Source organism: Ziziphus jujuba, chromosome 7 (assembly GCF_031755915.1).
Source record: "Ziziphus jujuba cultivar Dongzao chromosome 7, ASM3175591v1".
In the NCBI taxonomy this organism is placed as follows: domain Eukaryota; kingdom Viridiplantae; phylum Streptophyta; class Magnoliopsida; order Rosales; family Rhamnaceae; genus Ziziphus; species Ziziphus jujuba.
The window spans coordinates 11,032,662-11,060,648 of record NC_083385.1 but is presented as its reverse complement, the minus strand read 5'-3'; the positions used below and the strand labels follow the sequence as shown (position 1 = coordinate 11,060,648).

General features: G+C 31.8%; 4 protein-coding genes across 5 annotated transcripts; 3 read left to right on the top strand and 1 right to left on the bottom strand.

Moving 5' to 3' along the window:
• Nucleotides 1–883: 883 nt before the first annotated feature.
• On the bottom strand, nt 884–2,543 carry LOC107404240 (dof zinc finger protein DOF1.1). The gene is made up of 2 exons (XM_025068569.3): nt 2,420–2,543; nt 884–2,238 (listed from the first exon to the last, which is right to left on the bottom strand). Exon 2 carries the CDS (start codon nt 2,188–2,190, stop codon nt 1,141–1,143), a length of 1,050 nt encoding a protein of 349 aa, XP_024924337.2. The 5' UTR covers nt 2,191–2,238; nt 2,420–2,543; the 3' UTR covers nt 884–1,140.
• Nucleotides 2,544–13,751: 11,208 nt separating this feature from the next.
• On the top strand, nt 13,752–17,386 carry LOC107424730 (autophagy-related protein 101). 2 transcript variants are annotated; one of them, XM_016034591.4, is made up of 7 exons: nt 13,752–14,020; nt 14,124–14,160; nt 15,254–15,339; nt 15,869–15,964; nt 16,508–16,673; nt 16,797–16,959; nt 17,044–17,386. In XM_016034591.4, the coding sequence occupies exons 1-7, from the start codon at nt 13,988–13,990 to the stop codon at nt 17,120–17,122; spliced, it is 660 nt and encodes a 219-aa protein (XP_015890077.1). In that variant the 5' UTR covers nt 13,752–13,987; the 3' UTR covers nt 17,123–17,386. The 2 variants fall into 2 exon arrangements, with proteins under 2 accessions (XP_015890077.1, XP_015890076.1); XM_016034590.4 differs by having other exon boundaries at nt 16,794–16,959.
• Nucleotides 17,387–18,103: 717 nt separating this feature from the next.
• Nucleotides 18,104–19,667, top strand: LOC107424741 (methylesterase 10). The gene is made up of 3 exons (XM_016034601.4): nt 18,104–18,736; nt 18,835–18,981; nt 19,080–19,667. The coding sequence occupies exons 1-3, from the start codon at nt 18,365–18,367 to the stop codon at nt 19,368–19,370; spliced, it is 810 nt and encodes a 269-aa protein (XP_015890087.2). The 5' UTR covers nt 18,104–18,364; the 3' UTR covers nt 19,371–19,667.
• A 6,854-nt stretch (nt 19,668–26,521) lies between these two features.
• Nucleotides 26,522–27,771, top strand: LOC107404235 (salicylic acid-binding protein 2). The gene is made up of 3 exons (XM_016011191.4): nt 26,522–26,945; nt 27,088–27,225; nt 27,321–27,771. Exons 1-3 carry the CDS (start codon nt 26,535–26,537, stop codon nt 27,600–27,602), a joined length of 831 nt encoding a protein of 276 aa, XP_015866677.1. The 5' UTR covers nt 26,522–26,534; the 3' UTR covers nt 27,603–27,771.
• Nucleotides 27,772–27,987: the final 216 nt, after the last annotated feature.

Below are 27,987 nucleotides of genomic sequence, written 5' to 3'. Positions count from 1 at the left end.
TTTACGATTTGATGCCGTTGTGCTAAAATTAACTATGTAATACCGGCTTTTACCTCCCCATTTTTTTTCCCAATTCTTTTTTGTAATAATATATATATTGATTATTTTCAGTACTATGTGACTCATGAACTATATATATGCAACCGAAATCTTATTTCACTATCTTTTAATTCCCATTGATCTAAAAACTTGTTAATTGAATTAATAAGTTTTTGAAGCCTCAAAATTAATCTTGCATAGTGCATGTTAATTTCAGCTAATCAAGAAAGAGCTAGACTAATCACTCTAAGGCCAACAGGAGAGGGAGGTGGTTTATATATTTATTTCAGCACCCAAAGGGTATTCTAATTAAAAGCCAAATATTGATTTCAGAGATAGTGAGAGACACAACACACAAGACATTATAAAGCTGCAAGGGTCGAAGGAATCCGCTGACTAAAAAACTGTAAGAATCAAAATGCTGTTTAAGGAAACTCTTCCCAAAGGCTGCTTTAGCCCTTCATTCATCACTTTCTCGTAACAAAACAAACAACCGAATCTTTATATTTATATATGCCATCCCACCACACCACCACCACCACCCACCACATTTATCTAAAAAAAAAAAAAAAAAAAAAGGATTAAAAGTTTTCAGTCAACCCAATATCATGTTTTTATCTCTTTTTCCTTTTCACCAATTAATTTCATCTCTTCACCTTTTTTTCTTTTCTTTTTTTTTTTTTTTTTAAACTTTAGTATAGTTTGAAAATTTCCATAAAATATATGTAAGGAAATGTACGTATTAACTATCTTAAACCCTTAAATTTCTCCACCCAAAAGATTGATGAAAAGCTATATTTTATGTTAAACGAAGCTATATGCATCATCAAGAGGTACTCAGAAATACTGAAAATTTCAAATTTTAGTCATTTTCTTGGTCCTTAATTGGTACACTCTCATAAGCTAAACACACCTTAAAAAACACACATAAAAAGAAGGAGAAGATAAGAACTAAGAGTTTGATTCTACAGCCATGATATGTATATATATATATATATATATATCACAACCCCACACAAAAACAAACAGAGAAGCATTAATAAACTAGCATGTTAAATAAGCAAATGAAAAAAAAAATAAATAAATCTATCATAAGGTTTTTCAAGGATATGCACCATTTGTTGTTGGAAGATCAGACCATGAGAATGCGGGATTCCAGTAACCCAATTCACCCCCACTAACCGGAGCCGATTCCAAAATCGATGTCGTCATTGTTGAAGCTGAAGAAGAAGATGATGATGATGATGAAGAAGAACCCACATTTGTAAGAACTACAGCTGAATGGTCGCCATAATAATTAGCCGAAGATCTTAGTCTCTGATAAAGCTCTTGAATTCCATTGCTCTGAACTTCACCGACTACAAAACCATTCTGTTGGTGAGTTGGAGGTTGATGATTCTGATTGCTTCTCCAGAAAGAGCTGCAAAGACCAAGCGAAGGAACTTGACCAAGCACTGGATCCAAGCCCAAGCTGCAGCTTCGACCATTCATTGAACCACTTGCAACAACGGCTTGCTCGGTCATCATGTGGGACCCAATCATACCGCTCTCTTCCTTCACCGCCATAGAATTGCATAGCAAACTAGGGTTAGGGTTTTGAGTTGACCTCAACAAGGTCAGCAGATGAGAATTCTGCGGCGAACCCCATAATATCGGACTCGCCGGGAGCTCGTGATCGAACCCCCCGCCGCCGCAGAATCCTGACCGTACTCCGATATCCGATGCCACCATTTTCATCTTCCCCGCGCTGGTCTTTGCCGCCACCGACGCCGATACGCTGATGTTCTTGTTTTTCCGGCATCCTCCTCCGATGGGGACGTTCCTCAGAGCTCCTCCTTTGGTCCAATACCGGCGGCACGTCTTGCAGAAGTGGCGGGGCTGAGTGAGGTTGTAGTTGTTATAGTAGCAGAACTTGGTGTTGGAAGAGTCGCATCTAGGACACCTTAAGTTTTCGGAATTCGATGTGGTTGCTGCAGAGGAAGTAGTAGCTGTAGTAGCAGTAGTGGTGGTTGTTGAAGAAGAAGAAGAAGAAGAAGAATGAGATGGTGAATGAGAAAGAGGAGGTGTTGCTTCTAAAACTCTTCCACCATGAATGGAGATTTTCCTCTCTCCTGCTATAAGACCAGCACCTCCTAATAGTTCTTGGATCATCTCTTTTTCTTTTTTTTCTTTTTTTGCTTCTTTAATTTGTAGATCGATCTACAACAATCCAAAACAAGAAAAAGCAGAGAAGGATATGAATCTTTTTTGAGTTAGTGGGAAAAAAAGCCAAAGAAAGTAGTTCTTTTTTTCTTTTTTTTTTTTGGGTGTATATTTAGTGTATATATGCTTGATCTATATGAAAAAGAAAAGAGAGAGAAATTGAGGTGGAATTACATGCCTTGCCTTTGTGATGAATTTTAGATTCGTAACTTTGTAGCGCTTTGTTTGGAGAATATGTTTTGGGGTGTAAAAGAATAGATGAGTGAGAATGGTGAGCCTTAATATATATAGGTATATCCAATGGGAAAATAGGGGGCAACCACTTTAGTTGGTCTATATAAAAATTAATTAATTAATTAACACAAGTGGTTTTCTCTATTTTGTAGCATTTGGAATTCGATTTGTAAGTGGTTTTTTGGAGGGAAGTGAAATGTCTTTTCTCCAATTCCAAGCCTATGCCCTTTCTGAGATCATTTAACTTTTCTTTCTTGTGGAAAACTTTAATTTGACAAATCTGCATTATTGCTTTAATGATTCCAATAACAATCGGGAGTTTTTATTAACGAAATTTTATGATTAATAACACTTGTGTTTTGCATTTCGTCATGTGGGTTTTTTACCAACCCAAAATTATAAGAAAAAAAAAAAAAGTCACACTAATTTCATGGTAATCATTTTGTTTAATTGTTTTTTTTTACTAGCAAAGCATGGGTCATGAATAATTACAAGTTTTTGATAAAGAAATTGATTTTTTTTTTTCTTTTAACTTGATGTTCTTAGAGTGTACGTTAATTTTATGCGGTTTCCCAATTGTAGAATGCAATGCATGAATGGTAAGCGGTGCAATTGCATTGCATTCACTTTCTTTTTTCTTCTTTTTTTCCCTTTTTTTTTAATTCAAAAAAAAAAAGGTTTGGTTTGCATTACGTAAAAAGGACTTTTTTTCTTTTTTTTGATATATAATTGTTGGAAGTGCGGAGTACAGCAAGAATATGTATAATGATAATAGCAATCAAGTTTTCTAAAAGAATAATCTTTGTTGTGGTTTCCTTGCGGAAGATGCTGTTCAAAAACCATCATTACGAGTTCAAAGAGAGGACTAATCACGTGGAACTACGTGTAAAGCTTATGTCCCTACACCAACTAAAAAGCCACTGCCCGAAACTCATGGCTTAAATTTTGCCCTTCCCCACACTCTCCACAAACGAACCGACATCATATATATATTTCATACTTTTATTTTCCGTGTATAAATATATATGCGCAACACATTTGTGCTATTGTTTTTAAATAGTAATAATTGATAAATACTCGCTCATTATTGATTATTCAAATCGTGTGGCTTGTCTAGTGTTTTTTGTGGTAGTATTTATATCATCAGGACATGCATTATGTAGGTATCTTTGGATTGCATTTTTGAAATCCATCATTTGGTCACAAAGATTGAGCAAAAACGTATGTATGCATATATATATATATATATATATAATTCTCCAATACCTTTGTACCTAACATTTTCCAATAGAAATTGGCTCTTCATGTGGGCCTTCAAATCAAATGATATATATATTAATGGTTAATTTGGAGAGAATTGATTGATAATGAACAGGGAAGTTTTAAGGAAATTTCGGGAAAAAGGTACAAATTAAGAATGGCTCTGCTCATGGATATGATTCTGATTCTTAAAGGATTTATTGCTTTGCTTTGGTCTTCAATTACCCACTGTTTTACCTACTAACAGTGTAGATAAGACAAATATTTGTAAATCAACGTGATTTAACTCATTTGATCGGTTACATGGTTAGTAGCAACTCACGAATATCACTTTCTAAACCCCCATATGTTGACCCCATTATGATCCAACGCTAAGACAAACCCACAGTATTTATCCATTTACATGATTGTGTAAAAGTAGCTTCTATGACATCGTGGTTAGAACGCATTTTATAGCTTTCAAACGTGTTCATAGACATTAAATATCTGGAAAAAAATAATAATAATAAATATTTTAATAAAATGTATAAAGTAAGTGAAAAGAGATTAGATTGGGCGATAGGCAATGGGGGTCCACATGTCTAAGAATTGTGGTACCATTTGTCAATCACCATCTTGATTCGCTGATTATTGATCATGAAGGGGGGTAAATCTTATCACTTAATGTTCAAGATAATATATGGTTTTACACAGTGTAATTAGTGGTACCAACCGTTTATTATATTTATCATAGAAAATGAAAAGTCTATAGTAAATCAAATCCCATTGGATTACCTCAATGAAACACTCATAATTTAGTTAGTCGGCAGGTGCTAATTAATGGGTTAAATTAATACACGTTAATTAGACTTTCACACGAACTTGTAAAGGCTAGCTTAAACACCTTAACTAATGCTTCATTTGGGATAATTTTTTGTTCTGCTTTTTGCTTCTTAAGAAAAGTTTTATTAGAAATTACATTTTATTAGTTTTGGTTTTAAACCATATTGAAGGTTTACAACTTTTTAAATGCTACGAGAAGTTGTTTTGAAATCTCAAAAGCCAAAAACGACATTTCAAAAACCATGTAAACAAGAACTAAGAGTGTAAGTTTATGGAAAAGAAATGATGTAATTGTGAATTTTTATTAATGAATATGGGGCCAAAGTTTGGTTCAGAGACCAAAAAAAAAAAGTAACTGGTTAAGCAGCGGAACTTAGTTATGTTAACAAGCAGGAACATTTATAGACCCAATTCAATTAGCCAAAAATAAAAAGCTGGCACATGAAACCAGGGAACGATCAGCTTTCATCTTTGACCAAAAGCATACATAAAATTGAACCAAAGCAAGAAAGAATTGGATTATGGGAACTAGCCAAAAACCAATAAATTTTCAGCATGCACATCATTTAATAGTGAACATAGTTTTATAAATGTGAACACAGGACCAGAGTACAAAAAAAGAAAAAAAAATGAAAAAAAAATGAAAAAAAGAAAAATCAGAAGCCTAAAAAGCAATCAAAATCACGTTTGAAGGGGAAGAAGAAAACGAAATATGAATGCAAAAAGGAAGCCATGAGAGAGTGCTTCATAGACCATGGACTAATTTTGACAACACTTTGGTTGTTGGTTGCTTGCTGCTGCTGCTGCTTTATTATCATTATTATCATTATTTATTGAAATTATTGTGGGGTTGTGGAAGTTGGTATTTTGAGGAATGAAGGAAGGAAGGTAGTAGTGGTAGTAGTAGTAGTAGTGGTACAGCATACGTACCTGACCGCGCGTGCCGTCCGGAGCGCGAGGCTTTGATCAGGGGGGGGGGGGGGTGGATTATGTGTAATTGGTAATAAGACCGACATGGCTTTTTGTGTGTTTGGGCCGGGCAGCAGAAAACGACACGAGCTTAGAATATCTGTGACACGCTTGGCGGGCAGTTCGGGCAGATTAATCAAAGTCGCCGTCAATGGTCCGTGGGTGAGTGGGGCAGTCATCCCTCGATCCTCGGGCTCTCTGTGTCTTCGGTCAGTCTCAATCACCTGCTTTCTGTTTTTATACGCCCACCCCTAAGAGAGTCTCAAGATTCGTTTCGCGCCGAATCTCTCTTGAAAAATAAATAAAGATCTAACCCCCATTTCCACCCCTTCCTTCCCCCAACCTTTGTCACAAAATCAATAATTTAGCACAATATGCTTTTAACATATATTAATTTTAAGATTGGCTCTCCAATCCTACTAGCTTACTCCATATCATATTTACTTAATTAAAGAATTATTGATTGAAATAACATTAGCTATTTTTTGGTGCATATTCCAATTTTTAGAACTTGCAAAGGCGAATGTTGATGTTGGGTTGATTAAGGTCATATTTTGGGTTCTTTTTTTTTTTTTTTTAATAATTTTAAGTGTGGAAAAAGTGAGACATTAAAGAAAGAGAAGTAGCTTAGTAAAACTGCATACTAGGTAATTGGGACTCCTTCAGGTATAGATTTCAAAATACTATATTTTAATAATAGAAATGGAGTGAAAAAAAGAAAATACAGTATTTGATTAGGGAATCAAAAGAGTAGAATTTTATGTAATGTATAGAAATGAAATGACATGACAAGAATGACAACCATGCATGGGATTGGATGGGATGGGATGGGGATGGAGATGGAGATGGGGATGTGATCAAATTCCACATTCTATGTGGACCCCTTCTACTGTCTTCCCCTTAAGGGGCAATACAGCTTTTCTAGGACTCCTCACCTTTCGTCCTCTTTTTATAAAGTGGGAAGAGAGAGAGAGAGAGGATAGCTACGTTTTCAATTACATACTTTGATCAATAATATTCTCTCTCTTCCACCCTCTTTCACAGACACAGATTTGCATGTTTCTCTGTGATGGAGTCCTTTTCATTGCTTTAACAAATGCTCCTACCATGAGAACCCAAATATGGATTTTTAGCCGTAAATCCTTTCTGTTCTCTTTTTAAATTAATCTGTAACTTGCTTTCTAAGTTTCTTTTATTAAAAAACAAAAAAAAACAAAAAATCAACTTTTATGCAAAACCACAAAAAACCTAACTCACGGACACTGAGAAAAAAGGAAAAAAGAATATTTGTTATGTATATGTATATATGTTTTGGACTATGAATACTTGGTTTCAATGACATGAAAAGGATTGGGAAGAATATATATGTGTTTAGGTTGCTACAGGACAATATCTATTGGTACAATTTCTATTTGACCATCTGCAAAATCACGGAAAAGTAATCATTGTTGCAATAACGTTAAGTCATATGCAGTGTGGTTAATTTCCAACTGTTATAACACAAAAGCCTTAAATGGTGCTCTCTGTTCTGTTGACGATACTACTGAAGAGTCTTCCTGATTGATATCGTACAAATTTTCTACAATTCATTTTCTTAATTTCTTAATTTAATAAGTACTTCGTGAAATAACAATTACTATATATGTTCAATCAAGCTCATTACTATTCAATCAGTGCATTTTATTTATTTATTTTTTGATGAATCAATCAGTGCATCTTATGATAGGGATTTCATTTTGCAATATTATATCATAGTGTAATTAGCTAGATTATTTTCATCGGAAGAAACAGAAAAAAAAAAAATATATATATATATATATTATAAATATTATTAGTTTATTACTCAGTATGATATTAGTTTATTACTCGGGATGGTGTAGTAGTAGTAGTAATAGTAATATTATATTGTTTTTCTAACTTGATGATTAGGTGGTGGACCCAATGCATACCAAGTGGGTTGCACCAAAACCACAGCAACAAGTCCCTCCCTATGCTCTAGACCCTCACGATGAAGGTCCAAATCAATCTTTCAAACAAAAGATAAATTTGTCCCTTTTGATCATTCGAATTTGCACCACCTACTACTATGGATGATAATCAGCCTCGATCGTTTACCATTAAGGAGCTTTCATTCTCTAGGGGATTGTAGTTATATGCTCTCTTGGGATTCTCATGATAAATATATATATATATATATGCACAAATATTTTCAACAAAAATAATAACATAAAAATATCTAAAAAAAATGTGGTTGAAAGGCGAAAAATGGATGGTTCTAAATGTAAGATTTCAAATAGGGCCCCACAAAAGCCATTGTCCCTTTTGATCATTCGAATTTGCACCACCCACTACTATGGATGATGATCAGCCTCGATCGTTTAGCATTAAGGAGCTTTCATTCTCTAGGGGATTGTAGTTATATGCTCTCTTGGGATTCTCATGATAAATATATACAAATATATATATATATATATATATGCACAAATATTTTCAACAAAAATAATAACATAAAAATATCTATAAAAAAAAAATGTGGTTGAAAGGAGAAAAATGGATGGTTCTAAATGTAAGATTTCAAATAGGGCCCCACAAAAGCCATTAGCTTAGGTAGCAACTAAATAGGTTATCCGGGAACAGGGGTTGGAACCCAATGGAGGGTTCAAAAAACCTGACAAAAGCTAAGTGGACAAGATCCTTGGTGCAGATTATGTCCCTGGACAAAGCTTGCCATGTGCATTGGTGTTTATTGGATAGAAAAGATAGCAGAGCAACTTACAAAAGTATAAGCGATAATGAAGTCTCGGCAGAGAGAATTTCTAACTGACATCTCTTTAGGACCCCCACCATGACCAAACAAATCCTTCTTCTTCTTCATCCGATTTTCTGTTTCCAAGATCGACTAGGATTTGCTTCATTCTATATAAGAGTTCGCTTATATATATATACAATTAATTTAAATATGTGCAGGCATTTAATTTAAATTATTATGTCTATGTTCTAAGATTACATTTTAGATTCGGTTTTCCATGTGACGACCATTTTAGTCATTTATTGTTTAAGATGAAGTTTCCCATCAACTTTTTTTTTTTTTTCTTTTCTTTTCCGCAATAAAGAATATTCCTATCGACTTGAAAAGAGGACCCAAAAAACAAAAACAAAAAAAACAAAAAAAAAAAAAGGGAAGAAGAAGAAGAAGAAGCAAGATATATATATCTATATTACATGGAATTAATGCCTCCTATTACTAACTAATACAAAACTCGGTGCATATTAGTTTACTGATCATGTAGGGACTTAAAGGACTTGAAAATTATTTTTCCAAGTTTATATTATTAAAGCTTCTTTACTCTGCTTTTCATCACATATTAAGTAATAAACGTCATAGTCTTATGAAACTTCCATGCAATTGCTTGCACTTTCTTCATAATTTGGTGCCAAAAGTACCAGGACAAGAAATAATATATATATATATATATATAACACATAAATCTTATGAACATTAATAAAAGCCTCGGTTTTTAGTATGGAGAGATTATATTTAACAATCTCATTAATAGGGGAATTATCACATGACATGAGCATTGATACTTTTGGATATGCTACAATTAGATGCTACAGATATTGCTGAAAGAAGAATTTGAAAAGTAAGCCATAGAAGTAAAATATATATATATATATAGAGTAATTCTATAGTACAAACTATCAGCATGCGGATTGCACTAAAAATAGATATTTTTTGAAAAAAAATATTGATTTTATTATGTACATTGTATAGATATATACAAAAAAATATTGGTTTTTTATGCGATTCGCATGCAGACGATCCGAACCGTAAACTCTATATATATATATGAGAGGAAAGATGGATATTATATGCATAACGCTGTGAAATTTGTAGTGGAGTTGAAAGCAAATATACATCCCAAAAAAAAAAAAGGACAATATACAAAAACACAAATTAGTGACAAACCAGAGATAATTAAGGAGGTCGTATATAATTAAGGAGGTTGTATACTTAAATCAGGGTTTATTTGAAAAATCAGTGACACTGGTGTTGTGGATCAATGATCAATGATCATTTTTTTTTTTTGTTTTGGGGTATAAAAAAAAAAAAAAAGTAAATACACGACGTGTTTTTCACGAGCCCATATGATTAATTTGCTCCTTAATTAAACTCACAGACAAATAGAAATAAGAGAAAAACGTGTGCGTTTTGATTTGAGATCAACAAGCAGGCGATCTACCGAAGCTAGACAAAATATATATTTATACGTGAAAATTGTAATCTAAGACAAAGGAGTAAATCAGTACAGGTTTCAACTTGATTTTTCTTGGAGTTAATTAATTATTCAACATATACGGAAACTGGTTTATAGTCAAATTGAAACAAAAATGCAGAACAAATAGCCTCCATGCTTAATTAGTTTAATACAAACAAATAAAAATAAAAATTTAATTAAAAAAAACAGAAAGAAAGAAAGGAAAACTAATGATTGAACAAATTTTATTTCTAATTTAATATAGAGCTAACGGTTAATTGCATTTTGGTATCTTTTAGAATTTTGCAAATACTTTTAATTTTTCGATTCAACAAATTAGAATTTTGAATTTTGAATTTCTTATAATTTAGATCCTTTTAAATTTTAATTAACACGGCTTAATAACTATTACATGATAGATATTAAATTGTATAAATTTTCAAATTAAAAAAATATTAAAGTGTAAATTTAAAAATTTACACTTTAATATTTTTTTAATTTGAAAATTTATACAATTTAATATCAATCAGGTACTTTTTACTAACTAATACCATCTGTAACAGCCCAAACCCCGCATGAGATATTGTCTTTTTTGGAACTGGAGAATCCTCTTATAATCTAGCTTTCAAGATTTTAAAAGATCTTTTAAAAGAAAAAGTATCCACATCCACTTATATAGAATGTTTCATTCATTTTTCTAATCGATGTGGAATTTCACAATAAAGCTCAAAATTTTAAAAAATATTTTAATATTTTAATCTTTAATATCACCTACTTTAAAAATTGATAGAATAAAATATTAGTAATGTGATAAGACTATTAAATCCTTTAGTCAAAAACCAAATAATATTCAAATTGAAATAAATTGAATATTCTAAAAGTAGTTTGAAATCCAATACAATTTAATACATCAAGTGTTCTCTACCAACATTTTCTTTTTAACAATAAATTATATTAAAATACAAATTCTAAAAATACTTTTAATATTTTGCACTTTATAATATTTTCTAATTGACAATTAATATATTTTAATACTAGTCACTTGAAATGACTATTAAACTTTATAATCAAAAGTCATATAAGGGCCAAATTGCAACCAAATGAAAAAACGAAGGCATAAGTTATTAAGTTAAAAAATTGAAGGAGTAAATTATAAAATCTTAAAAGTTAAAGAATAATAAATTACAACTAATCCAGTATATAATTAATTAAAGAAACTTGTATATGATCTATATATTTTTATATGCAAATCTTTGCAAGTGATGAACAATTTGTGTAAAGAATATATTGCCTCAAACAAATGAAAGTTGTTGCGGATGCTCTTCAATAACAATCCATTTATTTATTTAACTTTTGTTCGAAACAATCTACGTATGAGAAACATGCACGACTTCTAATAGTAAATTTAAAAATAAAAATAAAAAATTGATTAGACATTGATAGAAACGGAAAAAATCAAAATGATGCGTCATTTTCAGTTTTTATCAAATATGTACCTGCCATCTATGAACGTGAATAAGAGTATTAGAATATTAAAGTGGGATTACGAAGACTTACCTATCGTAATAGCTCTGAAAATGACATATGCTTAAATTTAATATAGCAAACAAATCTTAGTGGTGGCAATTAAGTCATAAATTATATTCTCTTCGAAAAATCGATCCATATGGAACCCACTCTCATTTTCGATGCGACAAAATGACAGAATCCCAATCAAAACACTAATTTCCTTTCACACTATTAAATTGATCCAACATTAAAAACAGTTTGATTAATTGCGTGATTAGCTTTGCTTACATTATGTTTTTAACCTTTTTCAGATATAGACCAGTCATAAGATACGCTCCAAACAAGTTGCACGTTTGAAGATTTTCAATTGGACTTCTTGAATCCACACATTAATAGAGCCAAAATCATGTACAGGGTTTATTATAGTTAATGATGTTGGGAAGAACAAAGAGACGTCAAATAAAGGAGGAGGAAAAAATTAATTAAGGTCGACATTTCACCTAAGTTAAACAAAGATTAGGACAATATAAATCTGAATTTTTGACTTGATAAATATATAGTCCCCAAAAAAACCTGCAAAAGATGGTGAGATACATCAGAATATTTATTACTCTGGAAGAATGGAGTTTTGTAATTAAAAAAGGATTTCAAATCAAGGAGAGAAAGTGTATATAAAAAAGCCTTCATAATTTAAAATTGAAAGCCATTTTAGATAGTTAGTGAAAGTGTATATAACTAGCAATTAAAATCCCTAGCAATTAAAATCACCATGTAGGTCTAGGGTTCAAAATTTCGTTTATGTTAAAATCTTCTTCCAAGTTGTAATAAAAAAAGAAATCCCCATACCCCCAATATTGCATATATCCAGATTAAAAATAAATAAATAAAAACTAACAGTTTTTTTTTTTTTTTTGGGTTAAAAAATAAATTGAAAAATTTAGCACTAAATTTCACAATTGGAATAAAAACTACCAGTTGAAACTATAAAAAGTGACACAATTCAATTAAGTGGCGGCCGCGTACATTATTTTATATATGTAAATCAATTTAAACATTCCAACCTCACTTTTCTTCAAACATTCCAATTAACTTATTCAAAAAGGAGTCCATTAATAGATGCTTATAATCTATGTATAGAGAGAGTAACATTAAGAATTAACGTTTGCATTCCCATCATTTTCTGTCAGACTTATACCTCAAATATATCATGCAAGTACTGTACCTGATGGGATATATATCCAATGGGTCAACTTCTTTCACCCGAAAAAAAAATAAAAATAAAAATGTGCCGAGTTCAATGAACAAGTCTTATCCTAATATTCATTCAATATATATATATATATATCCGACCTTATAATACGTCCAAAAATACATATTCATTTTAGTGTAACTAATAATTTTGTGTACGAAAAAAAAACTAACTTAGCTAGAAAAGAAAGATATATATGTTGCTTAGGCTAAGTTGCTAATAAAGTTCATTAATTAATTGTTATTATTCCACATATATAGTTAAAATCCCTAAAGCCTACGATTAAAAGAAAAGGGTCTCTATATTATTTATTATACAAATATGGACTAAAGCTGAAACACATAAATCATAGAATCATAAAAACTATCTTCACATCCTTTTCTAAACCATAAAAATATAATTTATCTTTTTCCATCATTACTTTAATCCTATGTACCTAATAAACGAATAGGATAAGCCAAATAAAGTAAAGGGGTTTTGATAAACTCCATATCAACCTTAATCATGACAATCTATTTAAAATATATAAACTCAATAAATGATCAGCTCCATTTGTATATTATCTAATAATATTTTGCACAACTACTCTTGAAAAGGTAGACCAAGCCCCACTTTAATCCTTATGGACTCTCATATTCACCAAAATAATAATAATAATAATAATAATCCACTCACAGTATTTGGCTGCAAATATATATGTAGTAATTTTTTTAATCATTTGCAATATTTTTTTTTATCATTCCTGTATTTTGGTATCTCGAACCATAAACTTTCAATAATGAATAATAATAAATATGAATGGCAATACCAACTAAGTCAACATAATTAGAAGTACATATAGTAATTAACGATAAATTGGTCTTTCCTTTATAATATATATACTCTCAATTTAGAGGACTTTGAATAATTGTAACTAAGTTTGAAATCTATTAGTTGCTTATAATTTAAAGGTATATTTCTGATTTCCCTTTCCCCCAACATATTTGAGTAAATTACTCTGTCTAAACAATAATAATAGTGTTGGGTATGAAATAAATTTACTTGGACCAAAACGGTACAATTTGGTTACTTGAGCCCACATGAGAATTAAGGCCCAAAATGCAAAACTGTTAGATCCAAAACGGAAATTAAAAGTGGCCCAATTTGAAACGCACTAGGATGGCTTAAGTTGGGCACAGAATGGAAGGTATTTAAATAATAAAGAAAGAGCGAAAAAACGAAGGGGCGTCCACAAAATCCCGTAGTTTAGATTTAGCAACTTAGCAATTAGCCAATAAAAAGCCGAAGCGAAAAAGCGAAGCCGATCAGGCTGGGCTGGGAATAGTTGAAGCTAGACACTGAAAAACCTTCGATTACGCTGTTTGAGTTTGAGAGTGACTTGAACCCTAGGGTTCCATCCTCAATTTTAGAAATTTGATCGCCGACCATCTTCTTCGCCTCAACCATGAACTGTGAAGTTTGCCAACTCAAAGAACTTGTACTCGGTTCTTTTTCCCCTTTTTCCATTATTTATTGTTTTTTGCTCTAAGCGAAGTTTTATTGTTTTTGACTGCGTAATTGGAAATTTACTTGCTTTTCAGGAAGTGGAGCACTTTGAGATACGTGAAGTTCTGCGCTGTATGTTACCCTTCCAAAATTTTTAATTTTTTTTCTTTTTTTTTTTAGTTCTAGTATGGAAAATTGAGGTAATTTTTGGCTTTATATGAAATATGCACAGTTTAGTTGATTACTGATTGCGGAAATTGGTTTTGTTCTTGAAATTTTTGAAAAGAGATTGTGTTATCCTGGCATAGTTTGATTGGCAAATCGACTTAATGAAGTTGAGATTAAGCATCATCAAGCAAACTTCGGTTTGGGTATATGGTTGAGGGACTAGATTACGAGCTTAAGATATGGGTCTGTGGGTAGGATATGTATTCGTCTAGTTTGCAGATTTGAGGGCATGGCATTGTGGATAGGCAATCAAACTGCCCAAATCTATTTGTGGCACTTGATTCCATATCTCTGAAACATGAATTTCAACTCATTTTAATATATCATTTGCAAAAGAGTGTTATCTTGAAGTCTATTCATTCTGTTTTGTGCTTTTTCAAGTTTCCTGATTTGTTGAAGACTCTTTCCCCTCTTTCCCAGTGTGAGCCTGTGTTATTGTGCTTTAGAGGTATCTCTCATTAGCTTACCGGCATGACCTTTTTGTACAAACAGTGAGAATTTTGAAGTGTTTTCTGCGAGGGACATTGGTTAAATTAGGTTGCAGCAACTGTAGATGTGACAATAGTTTGGACCAAGTGCAAAATAGAAGGATAACGGTTCTCTATATGATGCACTAAAAATTGTAGCTGCTAAGCAGATTAATATAAATGTTTACAGTTTATATTTTTCTTTCACTTTAGTGCATTCAATAATAAGGAATTGAGAAGTGAATATAAAATAGAAAATCCTTGGAAAATTTAGTTTCTATATGTGTGGATTATTGATTTGTTATTTACCTGTTTCTCCTTAGTATACTTATTTATAATCAAAATTTTAATGGTTATATTATAGTTTACAATGTCACAAAAGCATCTCCTTTCTGTTGTATAACTTTTTTTCTTTTTTTTTTTATCATAGTTTGATCTTAAGTCTTCTAAGGTGTATAACGTCCAAAACCAAATTAGTATTCTCTTTCTTTTCACTTCCTAAGAAGACTATTCAAATGGATGGATTGCAGGCATACTACATACAATTGTATTTCATCGAGCTTTAGGTCTTGTGCGGCCCAAAGACGTCGATTTGGAACTTTTTGAAATTACTTATGTAAGTAATTTTCATTTTCTTCATAGAATGCTGGCTTTGGTTGGACAACTCATAGTTTGTGATATTTTTACTGCAGTGCTGGACACAATAAATATGTTTCTTCAGCACAGCATTCTCTTCATCATTATATATGTAAAAATTGTTTAGATAGATTCTTTTTTTTCTTAAAAGAGGACCAGCTTTGTTTCCTTTGAGTTAAAAACGATAATAATTAATTTATCTTGAAGAAACTGCTATTTTTATTGGAAATGTCGTAGCAATTAACGTTACTCAAGAGTCAAAAACATGTACTGGCTTCTCATTGACACCTCAACTAGAAATAATGGTTCTTCTTCTAATTAACATCTAATGTAGAAAACTAAGTCGTTTTTTCATTCTAAAAGATTGTTTGGTTGGTAGTTTAATGGAATTAATATTCTATCTGAGTAATAAAAGCTTATTCAAGGTGAATCTCTATTGATGTAACAGTTTTTTTATTCTTTATTGTACTTAATGTTGTTCTGCTAATTTGGCATCTCTTGTTGTATAGGTGCAATGTGGAGATTCTGAACTTGAAAAGAAAATTGATGAGAAGATCGAACAATTTATTAGTTGGGTGGAGAAACACCCAAACAAAAAAAGTCAGGTTTGTAGTTTGCCAATGAGTTTTAAGGAATACCGTGATATAGTTTGCAGGTTAACCGTTTGATATGTTAAAACATATCCCTTATCATAATTAAAATTGTAAAATATTGTTCTGTGGAGGCTGTTAGTGATAATATTGGAAGTTGTGCCATCTAGACAGCAAGTTCATTTTCTTTTTCATCTTTTGAGTTGTCTTTGAACATTTTATTACTCAAGGATGCTGAAAATTTGGTTTATGCATGCATTTACTACTTTGGCTGGAATTAGATTTTAGTCACCTCAAAAATGTGTTACCATCACTTCAATTTTCCATGTTTGGTTCTCACACATAGAGGTTATGCTAGCATCCCCTTTTTTTCTTTTTCACCCTCTTTTTATTTTTTTATTTTTTATTTTTAATTGTTGAATTCTTATAATCGATGATTAATGATGTAATATGTTGCTTTAGTAGCTCATGCTCCATTATCATTAAAAACTTCTGTCTGATCGTATACCTTCTCAAAACCATACATCAAATTGCTAATTTACTGCTGTGCATATGCAGATTTGCTTGTCTTTCTATGAGGTGAAGAATAAACAACCCTCTTGGTTCAGTAGCAAAATAGAACGCCTACACTGGGAGCAGTGGTATATTAATTTAAATGTGTCACAACAAGCAAGAGCACATTCTAGCAAATCTCACCATGCAAAAGTTGTGGTTGACCCAGGAGGTAAAATTACTCTCTCTCTCTCTCTCTCTCTCTTTTGAAGTAGGAATTGCAGTGCTTCACTATGAAAGTTGTAAGTTGGAAGTTGACATTTTTTATTTTGTTCGACCTGTTTGAGTAAAGAAGGTACCTTGGAAGAGAGAAGCGTTCGGAGAGCAGCTCTTGAAGCATCTCTTCGTGAGGTTTTGTTTCAAATAATAAAATTTGTGAACGAGAAAAAGGATCATGTTCCTCCAATACCAAATCGTGAGGGTGTAGTCTCATTTCCATATGAAATCACTATTCCAAGGTGAGTTATATTACCCTTTTGCTTTTTAGCTCGTATTAATGCCATGGTATCAGTGCTGAGTTATTCTCTGCTGCCATTGTTTAGTTCCTCAGATTCTGCTTTCGGGATGGACATGTTCAAAAGGATGCTTCATCATTCAGGGAATCCAGGCATGCTCAGTTGATTATCTTAGTGCACGAGCTACTCCACGTCTTTGTAATCTGCGCCAGAGATCTAATCGGTTATTTTGTTCATGATGTCTCAGAAGTTGAAAGTATATTAAAGTTGGATTTGCCGGATTTAATCCTCCAAAATCCTGAGTGCATACTTGTTTCTTTGATCTTCGTAAATATTCTTCACCTTTTCCCTCTTTAACATTTTCCATTGTTTATCAGCGTGTACGCCTCCATTATCTTGTATATATATATATATATATATTTGGAAACCAGTCTAATCATTCAAGGCTTGTATACCCTTTATTTCAGCCAGTGCCATTTGAAAGCTACATATTGTACATTTTGATTCATAAAATGGACCCAGCATTTTGGCGCACTTATTATTCGACAAATACAGCACGTTTTGGCAAAACGTCTCATGTGAATGTGAAAATACTATTCCAGCGGACATCAGATTTAATTATGATGGCAATTTAATGACCCTTGAGTAGTCCGTAGTGCTATGTGACTGGGAATTAATTTGGTCGGTGCTGCTAAGCTTTAGTATTATACTAATAAAAACATTTATAATAAAAAAAAGAAAAAAGGAAGGGCTTAGGCATGGTGGTCAGAAAAAGTGAAATAAAACTTGGTCAGAGATAGCAAGCATATATATATATATATGTATTATTTTTGTGGATAATAGCAAGCATATTTGTTTGGAAGTGTTATTGGGCTTTGTATCATATCAGTGAATGTTAATTGATCTTGATTTCGTGGTCTTATATTGGATTACCTTTTAGGTAGTAGCTAAATAACCGGTGACTATCTATAAAGAAACGCTTATGACTCAATGCATTGATTCCAAATAAGTCAATTCACACTGGTACTGGAGCATTGAATTTAAAAATATACGTTCGTGTCCAAGGTCAAATTTGTAATAATAATAAACTAAACAAAACATATTTTTAAACCTGCTATTAAACACTTTGCATTTTATATTTGCAAATAAATAATAATGATAATAAATTTAAAATAAAAATTGTATCGGCATCTTCTTTTTTTCCCCAAAAAAAAATTGAAGGAAATAAAAAAAAAGTACACGAAGAAGAAGAAGAAGAAGAAAGAAAGAAAGAAAGAAAGAAAGCTAACATACATATCCACAACCTTACCTGACTAGCAGTCTTACCAAATAACCAAATATTTTTGTTTGGTTTTAATTTCTTGTTTGCCTGGATAGTTTCTTCTTGGGTATCTTTTAAAGAACGCAAATGGAGAATATGAAGGAGAAGCAGCACTTCGTTTTGGTTCATGGAGCTTGCCATGGAGCATGGTGTTGGTACAAGCTCGTCAACCTGCTCAAAGTGGCTGGTCACCGAGCCACAGCTTTGGACCTCGGCGCTTCTGGTGTCAACTCCAAGCAACTCAACGACGTCGTTTCTGTTTCCGACTATGTTCAACCTCTTATGCAGTTTATGGCCTCCATTCCTAACGATGAGAAAGTGATTTTGGTGGGCCATAGCTACGCAGGCCTCTGTATTTCTCTTGCCATGGAGGCTTTTCCTGGTAAAATTTCGCTTGCAGTTTTTATCTCGGCCTATTTGCCAAATCACACGTCTCCCCCAGGAATTCTCATACAAGAAGTAAAGAAGATTTTCTTGCCCCACCTATTCTTTTTATTATTATTATTATTATTTATTCCTATAATTTTTATGCTAATTTCAATCTATTCTCATACCAGTACTTCAAGAGGACCCCAGTGGAGTCCTTATTAGATTGCCAGTTTACATTTGGGCAATGCCCAGATGAAAATTATAAGCCAATAACTTCAGCAATCTTTGGTCCAGAGTATATGAAATCTAAGTTGTACAAGAACTGTCAAGCGGAGGCAAGTATTTTCTCTATATGCCAACATATCTTAAGCAATTATAAATTCATGATTCTTGGGCTGTTTATTGATGTTATTATTTTGATGGGTTTTTGTAGGATTTGGAATTGGCCAAAATGCTAGTAAGACCAACTAGGTTGTTCTTAGAGGAGTTGAGCAAAGAAGGTGTACTAACAGAAGCAAATTATGGGTCAGTGAATCGGGTTTCCATATTATGCGAAGAAGATGAAGTCATGGAAGAAGAATTCCAGAGGTGGATGATCAAAAATAGTCCAACCCAACAAGTTATTTCGATTAAAGAAGTGGGCCATATGGTGATGCTCTCCAAGCCCCAGGAGCTGTGCAACTGTTTGCTCAAGTTGCAGACAAAGTTTGATGGATTTAAGTAATGGAGTGTGAGTGAGTCTTAGTCCTTCATGAAGAGAGAAATTAATAGGATTTCCAATCATTGTTCAAAAGACAAGAACTTCCAATTCGCTTAGTGCCAGAGCCGTCCATATGTGATTGGATTAAATTGTTCTAAATTGTATTGTGTGTGCTTCTTTTTTCTAACTTTGCTCTGTATCTAATTTTTTGGGCCCAATTAAATAATATGGAAGCACTAGTCACTGCACAAAACTTATACCAAACAATTAAATCTCTATTACCTTTTAAAAATATATATAAAAAATAATAATTTTCAAGTATTTTTATGGCCAGCAAACATTTTGGTCTGATACTCCCGGAGCAGGATAGATTTTTTCATCAGGGTGTGGATGGACTATGTATTTCTTTTTTTGTTTTTTTGATTTTTTCCCTGGAATATGTTATAACCCCAAATCTTGAATTTCAAGGTATAGTGTTAAAATCTGTTTCTCAAATTATCAATATATATATATATATATATATATATCTATATATATAGAAATAGAAATGTTTGAAATTATGTCTCATTTTACCTTGGAAAATATGCTGATATAGATATTAAAAATAAAATGTACATGATTCTATAGAAATTTAAGTGCTTATTTTCAAAAGTTCATTTTCCTATATTAGGTTTTTAATATTAAAAATGAAATTACTTTAAAAAATTAATATACAGAACCAAATAGATTTTTAAATATGAATTCAAATTTTCGTTTAATCCATATTATTATGTTTCCAAGATAAATCGAGACATAGTCCTTTAGATATTAGTTCTTTCTATATAAATAATAATTTAATTTTGTAAAAGAAAAAAAAAATCAATATAACGGTGTTAACAAATGGTGGACGATTATATAAAAGAGCTTTCAATGGCGAAGAAATGGTTCTAAATTCATATTGAGTATGTTTTTGAAACAGCATAACATATATTTTAGGACATAGTATGGAAGAGTAATTTAATCTTAATCATCAAATCTGTTTTAATCAGCATAATTAAGCAGCATTTTTTTTTTTTTTTTTTTGTTTTGTGGGCGGGTGGTGTGTGGGGAGAGGAAGCAGCAATTCTGGACCTAGGGGCTACTTATGCTGTATCAGTAGTTATAGTTGTTTCTTTTTTCTTTTTTTTTTAAAGTTACTTATAGAGAGTTGCACCCAAAAAAAAAAAAAAAAAATTCCCACATCCAATCAGAAGCAAGCTCTCTAAAATACGTGAGATGCAGAAGTGGCTAAAGAAATCGAAGGACTAAAATAGCTTAGCAATGCTAAGAGATTTTTCCCCACATATCCTAATCAATCATTTGACTATTTGATCGAGCAGAAAGCCGGACGAAATTCTCTTTCTGCTTCATTCAAAAGTGAGTCCAAAGTAAGCATAGAGTGTTCTCTCATTCACCAAGAAGAAAAATACAGTGTGATCTCATATAAATATGGTTATCATAATTTCGCATATGTTGAAAAAAAATGCATATAAGGTTCCTTGGTTGAATAGATAGGTCGTTTATGGCCATGTATTATTGCACGGGAGAAGTCACATTCAAAAAAAGCATTTTCAAATTGGTGTGGCGGACAACCATCTTTGGTCCCAAAATTTTAGTCCATACCAACATGATAGCAAAATCATGTTGAGAAAAGATAAAAATGATTAAAAGTATCCGAAATATATTTTTAATTTGAGTAGACATTTTACATTAAAATCGTCTATACAAAAACAGTTTATTAATAAAAGCTATTTTTTTTTAAATTTTATTAATAATCCATATTTGAATCCTTTACTTTCAATATAATATATATATATATATATATATATGTATAAGATGACATTAAAATCTACAAAATAATTATATATGCAAAATATTGTGCTGGGTATTTGATTTTGAGTAGCAGTTAAGGAGTTTTGGAAATGGACCCATTAAATGGAGTCTTTGTCTATTGCAAGTACACGTTCGATGAGAAAAGCGAACGTTTCTCTTTTAATTTTGGTGCAAATTTCTTTTTCTTAATCTTTGCCCTATCAAAACTACCAGCCAGAGGAATTGAATCAATTCCATTTCATTTAGATGATTAGCTTAGTTTATGCTTTAAGATTTTCTTAATTATCATTTTTCTAGTTTTTTTTTTTTTTCATGAATATAGGTCCAAAATAATAGCCCACCAGGGCCACCACCAAGGAAATTATTCATGGAGCTGCCCGATATGGTGAAAAAATTTCAAGTACTCCCCTAGTACTAAGTGGCTCTAAACTCCTTCCATATATTAAATGCCACGTGGCTGCTTTAATATAATTACATGGCATCTAAAAAAATCGTTAACCTCTCCGTTTCTATGTTATAGAAGCCACAAGCTCTTCTTTTCAACGTCTTTCTCTAACTGTTAGTATATTTTCTATAAATTTTTTTTGCAAGAAAGAATATTTTCCATATTTTTGAAAAGAAAAAGATAACATCAAAACCTCCACGATCAAAAAATTAAACCTCCGAAAAAGAAAAAAATAATAATAATAGTAATCGAAACCCGGAAAAGAGATCCTAGTCAGATATCTTCTCTCTCCAGAACTATAGGAACAATATCTTCTTTTTTTATTATTATTATTTTTTTTAATTTTTTGGTCGTGACTTTCCAGTCCTTCCCCATGCTTCTTTTTCTTCTCCTGGTCTGCAAGGTCCGCTTGCCTTTTTCTCTAGTCTTTGAATCAAATCTCAAATCTCTTTCTAACGCTCATGTCTCATACAAATAACCAAGAGGCTGTCTCCACCCATACCAACCAAAGAGAGATATATATTCTTCATACCCAGATAAAAATTACCCACCTTAAATTTGAAAAACTAAAATTAAAAATTGAAATCCTTGGACACCCCATCTGAAACAAAGTTTGGAAGATTATAAATGTAAAATATAGTTATTTTAATACAAAAGGAGTAACATTAACTGTGTTATTAGAGGCTATTTTGCCAAAAGAGTGCAAAATAATCAAGTTTAATTGTTGCTAATTATATTTCAAAAAAACAAAATTGTAAGATTCGGCCACTGAAGACCAAGTTTGTAAGATTTTGAGAGCCCAAAAATATTTCTTACAGAGGAGCCAAGAAAGAAGAATGACAGAGAAGAAGTGAGATGACAGATGGCAGAAGAGAGAGAAGGACGGAGTAGAGGGAGACCGAGTGACTAGAGAAAAACGTTTGGAGATGGCAAGCTAACGTTGTCTTGTAAACATATGACATGGATTATTTTACCAGATAGCATTAAATGTATGGAAGGAGCTCAGAACCATTCAGTACTTCAAGTGTACTTGAAATTTTTTCCCATATGGTGATGCTAGAAAAACCCAAAAAATACTTTGCCAGTGTGGTCCTAAAAATTACCAAAAGTTACAATTGAAAATTTACAATATAATTTTCAACTTTTCCCATCTCCAATACAAGTGACCAGAGTGTAGAAAAGAAAACAGTATGTAGATACTGCCTTAAAAGATAACTAATCATACTCTTGGTATGCCACTGATATATATATATATATTTTTTTTTTTTTTGCGGTCACTGATAGTTTTATCACTGATAGGTTTGAAGCCACTAATTTTTCTTGTCCTATTAAATTGGACAACCCACCGACTGGTGATTAAAACCAACCTCTGGAAAAAGGAAAATAAAAAAATAAATAGGAGGCTTGAAATGTATTCTTTTTGTGTACACATTTAATTCCCATCCAAAAATAAAATTGTTAGAAAAAATAACCTGTAAAAAAAAAAAAAAAACTATTTAAGACAAAAAAAATTATCTATCATCACCTATAACCACCACCAACTGAATCCATATTAATGTGACAGAACTGACCAAGAATTTAACAAATTTTAAAGGAAGAGATTGAATCCATGCTAATTAATTGGCATTAGAGGTATATTTAAAACACTGCTCAACATTGAAATTTCAAAATGAAGAATCGAAAGTTCACTTTGTTATTAATCTTTTTCAAGGAATTTGGAATTATTTCGTGGTAGGAATCTCAGTCTAATTGCTGAAATCAACTACAACAAGAGTCATTTTTCAAAGGAAAAGCAAAAAAAAAAAAAAATATATATATATATATATATAAGGACAACAACAACTACAACAAGAGTTTATTGTACCATTGTGAATGGCTTGGACTTTGGTGGTAGTGCAAGAGTGGCAGCATCCTAAAATTTTGGCAAGGGTAGGATTTAGAACAGTGATTTTGTTAGCCTTGCGGACTCAATTACTATTGGGATGGATTTATACTGTTTTTTTTTTATTATTATTATTCAAAATAAATTTTTTTAAATATTTTAAATTTATAACTTTTCAAATATAAATATGAAAAATCTATCAACTGAACCAATTTTATTTGAGTTATAATATGTTAATTTGGATTAAAAAAATACAATTTAATGTGATGATCCATTAATATGATTTTTGTGTCTATATCTTTTATAAAAATTATTAAAGCTAATATATATAAGGAATCTCCTACAATTTTATCTTGATGTGATATATATATATAGTCCGTCTATAGTGCGGACGGTACTCATACGAACCACAGTATTAATGACGATTTTTCATAGTATTGGTAACGATTTTCTAAAAAACCGTCGTTAATACTATAAAAAACCGTCACTAATACTACAATCCTCATGCGGGCTGTCCTCACCATAGAATTTCCGTATATATATATATATATATATATATATATATTTGCTTTTCTGACGGGCTCAAAAACACAGTAAAAAATCATCAAGTAAGACTCATATAATTGTTATATTTGTTACATCAACTTTTATGTGATGGTGCGTTCAAAACTTATTTACATTGCTTTTAGATTAAGAATTGTTATAATCTTCTTCTTTTTTCTTTTCTTTTTTTTTTCTTTTTTTTTTTTTTTGAAAAAAAAAATAGAGAACAAAAGTATGGAAAGTCCATTGGAGAGTGGTTTATATTCATTGTATACGGAATTTAAGACCTTTTCATTTTGAACTCTATCACTTGTTTGGTTTCTAACACACTAAGACGGTGGGTTTAGATCCGTTGTCACCAGTCGGTTTCCCTTCCGAGCGAAACTGCTCTTTTACTCTTCCAAAAAACAAGGAAAAAAAAAAAAGAGACAAAAACAAAAGCAAAATAATAATAATAATAATAATTTGGAGAAAATTAGTCCTGTACCATTAGGGTCGGTATCCTGTTGGTGATGAGAAAACAGAGAACTACCAGATGGCAAATCGATTATAAAAGTTGTGGTTAGTGACGATGACTATCAGTTGGCAAATCAAATCAATTATCACAAATGATAAGCAAAACCTAAAATTTTTAGTTACTTCAGCACAAATTTCAAAGCATGAGAGGAAAATGTGATAAACATAATATAATCATATTCTCAACTCCACCCTACAATATTTGGTGATGTCCAAATACAACCAATAAGAACTTGCCCCACCAAACACCAATTAAATCAATAATGTATATCAACAATTTTTTCATATATATGAAAGTAGAAAGTTTTCTCAACCGAAAAACAAAAGTAGAAAGTTTCTTTTCCCAATAATCAGATTGATTTTTTTTCAAACACTACTAGTTCCATACATAGATCGTTGTCCTACTCTAAATAAGTTCTTCGCCTTGTGTTGATATAGAATTAGATTTGGATGGTTGGAAATAAAATTTTAAAATATAGATGCACAATTATGTGTTAGCCACCCCTAAATAAATTACTTTTGTCCAAAGCCACAATCTTATTCATTTTAAAATTAATTCCCATCCGAGATTTGAAGATTAATACTGAAAATAATATGGGATTATACATTATTATTGATGAGGTTGAAACCTTATCTGATATATATATATATATATATTGGCGATAAAGCTTATCTAATACTTATTATTATTATTATTATTTTATAAATTGGGAAGGAGAATTCTATGTTAGATTTTGAACTCCAAAACTAGAGTTATCACTAATGGTTGAATTATAAGATAGAGAAATAAGACCACCATATGACATATAATTTAATGTTTGCATTCCATCTATGTCAATGTCCTTACTCTTCTATATAAAATCTTCGATTCGAATAATTTAGTGATAAAAAAAAAAAAAAATTCCTGGGATTCTATCTAGAACAAGTATGAAAGCCGTGAGGTTAATTACTTCTAATTTATTGAACTTAGAAAAAGAGTTGGAGAGATTTTGTTCTTTCCATTTAATCATAGTTAGTTGGAGAGATTTTGTTTCCTTCCTTTTACGTATAGTGTCTTTTATTTACTTTTTTTCCTTTTTCAAAATTTGTCGGTTATCAGTTTCATGTTTGAATCAAGAAAATTCTGCTGTTGGTCGACGTGGATTTTAGGTCAATTTTGGGCATGAGTCACCATTAACTAGTTGAGTGGTTTGAAATGTTTGTGTGTTTCGCTTACATATGATGAGGTGCCTCCTACAGTCGGAAGGCTTCTTAAAAGTTTCAGTTGGGACATGCAGATCTTAATTCACTGCATTAATTACTAATAATGGAAACCATATACATGTCGGTCTTAAATCAAATAAAAGAATTTTTTTCAGCATAAAAATAAGTCAAATAAAACACATTACCTTTTTATACAGAATTTATTTATATAAAAAATACAACCCTATGATGATCCATCATCCCTTATCTTTATGATATCATAAGATTGATTGTCTGGTGGTTGTTATTTGTTGCTTCAACTGAATGGATAGGCATATCCCTGAGCAATTTAAAATGGAAAATCCATTCAGCATGGACAATGCTGGGCCAAATGCCTTCTCAAACATTCTATAAAGCACCCAAGTTTGATTTCTTTTCTTGACCACTGGTATAACTATTAATTTTCTGGATAATCAGGATGATTTGTTTCATTAACAACAAATGGTACAAAATAATTCCTCTCGCCAAAACTGAAGCTAGCAAAAGAAACAAAATATAATATGCTTTAATTTTTACACTATTTACAACTCAGAAGAACCACGTGTCAAAAGCAATTATAAAAATCGAAAAGGAGATTAGAATTGCGACTTATAGCTAGAGTTGAGCAAATCAACAACCACCACCTCCACCGTCTTTTACAAAATTTTCCAACTCAATTTTCTTTCTTTTTTCTTTCTATAAAAAGGGTAGATGACAATAATAACAATTCATGAGTAGCCAAATCAAGGGGGGGAAAAGAAAAAAAATGGCACCACATGATGAAGAAAAAAAACATTTCGTTTTAGTTCACGGGGCTTGCCATGGAGCTTGGTGTTGGTACAAGCTCAAACCCCGCCTGGAATCCTCAGGCCACCGAGTAACGGCCTTAGACCTTTCTGCTTCAGGCATCAACATGAAATCCATCGAAGACGTACACACCATGGCCGATTACTCTCGGCCTCTGCTTGATTTTATGGACTTGCTTCCTCCAAATGACAAAGTCATACTTGTAGGCCATAGCCAAGGAGGCATCAATTTGGCCCTTGCCATGGACAAGTTTCCCAACAAGGTTTCTGTTGCTGTCTTTTTATCTGCCTTTATGCCTGATACACTTCACCAACCTTCATATGTTCTAGAGCAGGTATGTACCCTCCTACTTTTTTCAATCGTTCATCATATATATATATATATATATATAATTTTCCAATTAATTAAAAAAATATCTAGTCTTTGATTAATTAATTAATATTGTATATATTTTTACAATATGTGTAAAAATCAAGTACGAGGAGAGGATGCCAAAAGATGGATGGTTGGATACCCAATTTGCCTCCTATGGAAGCGATCAAAACCTTACAACTTCTATGCTTTTTGGTCCAAAGTTCTTGTCTTCCAAACTCTACCAACTTTCCCCCATTGAAGTACGTGTCACTCACTTTCTCTTTCTCGTTTTAATTCTGTATCCAAGTATATCATACGTGAACCTTATAAACTTCATTAATTAATGTATATGTAGGATCTTGAACTGGCTAAGAGCTTGTTAAGGACTGGATCACTATTTGTTGAAGACTTATCCAAGGCAAAGAAATTCTCGGACCATGGATACGGGTCGGTTACTCGGGTTTATGTTCTGAACCATGAAGATAAAGCAATACCAGAGGAATTTCAGCGCTGGATGATTGACGTCAGTGGGTTGAGAAATGTGGTGGAGATTAGTGGTGCAGATCATATGGCAATGCTTTCTAAACCCCAAGAAGTTTGCCATACTTTATTGGAGATTGCACATAAATACAGTTGAAGTATATTTCTATGCACCAACGATTTTTATGGAAACGAAACAACCTTTAAATATATGCACCAACCTTCATATGTGTATGCATGTGCGCCGGCATACAGAATTAAAACTTGTATGTATACTATTGTCCACATAATTTAATTTATGAAAACAAATAAAGTAATTTGATTAACACTAATGTAATATTAAAATATTTATTAAATTTATTTAATTAACGTTACATATTAAAATATTACTAGTTATTATATTCATATATCTTAAATATAAAAAATAAATTTTTAAATTAAAAAAATAAATTAATTAAATATTAAATTATTTAATAAATAAATTTAGCGACATTTTGATAATACTAGTATTATTTTTTGATTACCATTAAAATATGTAAGAA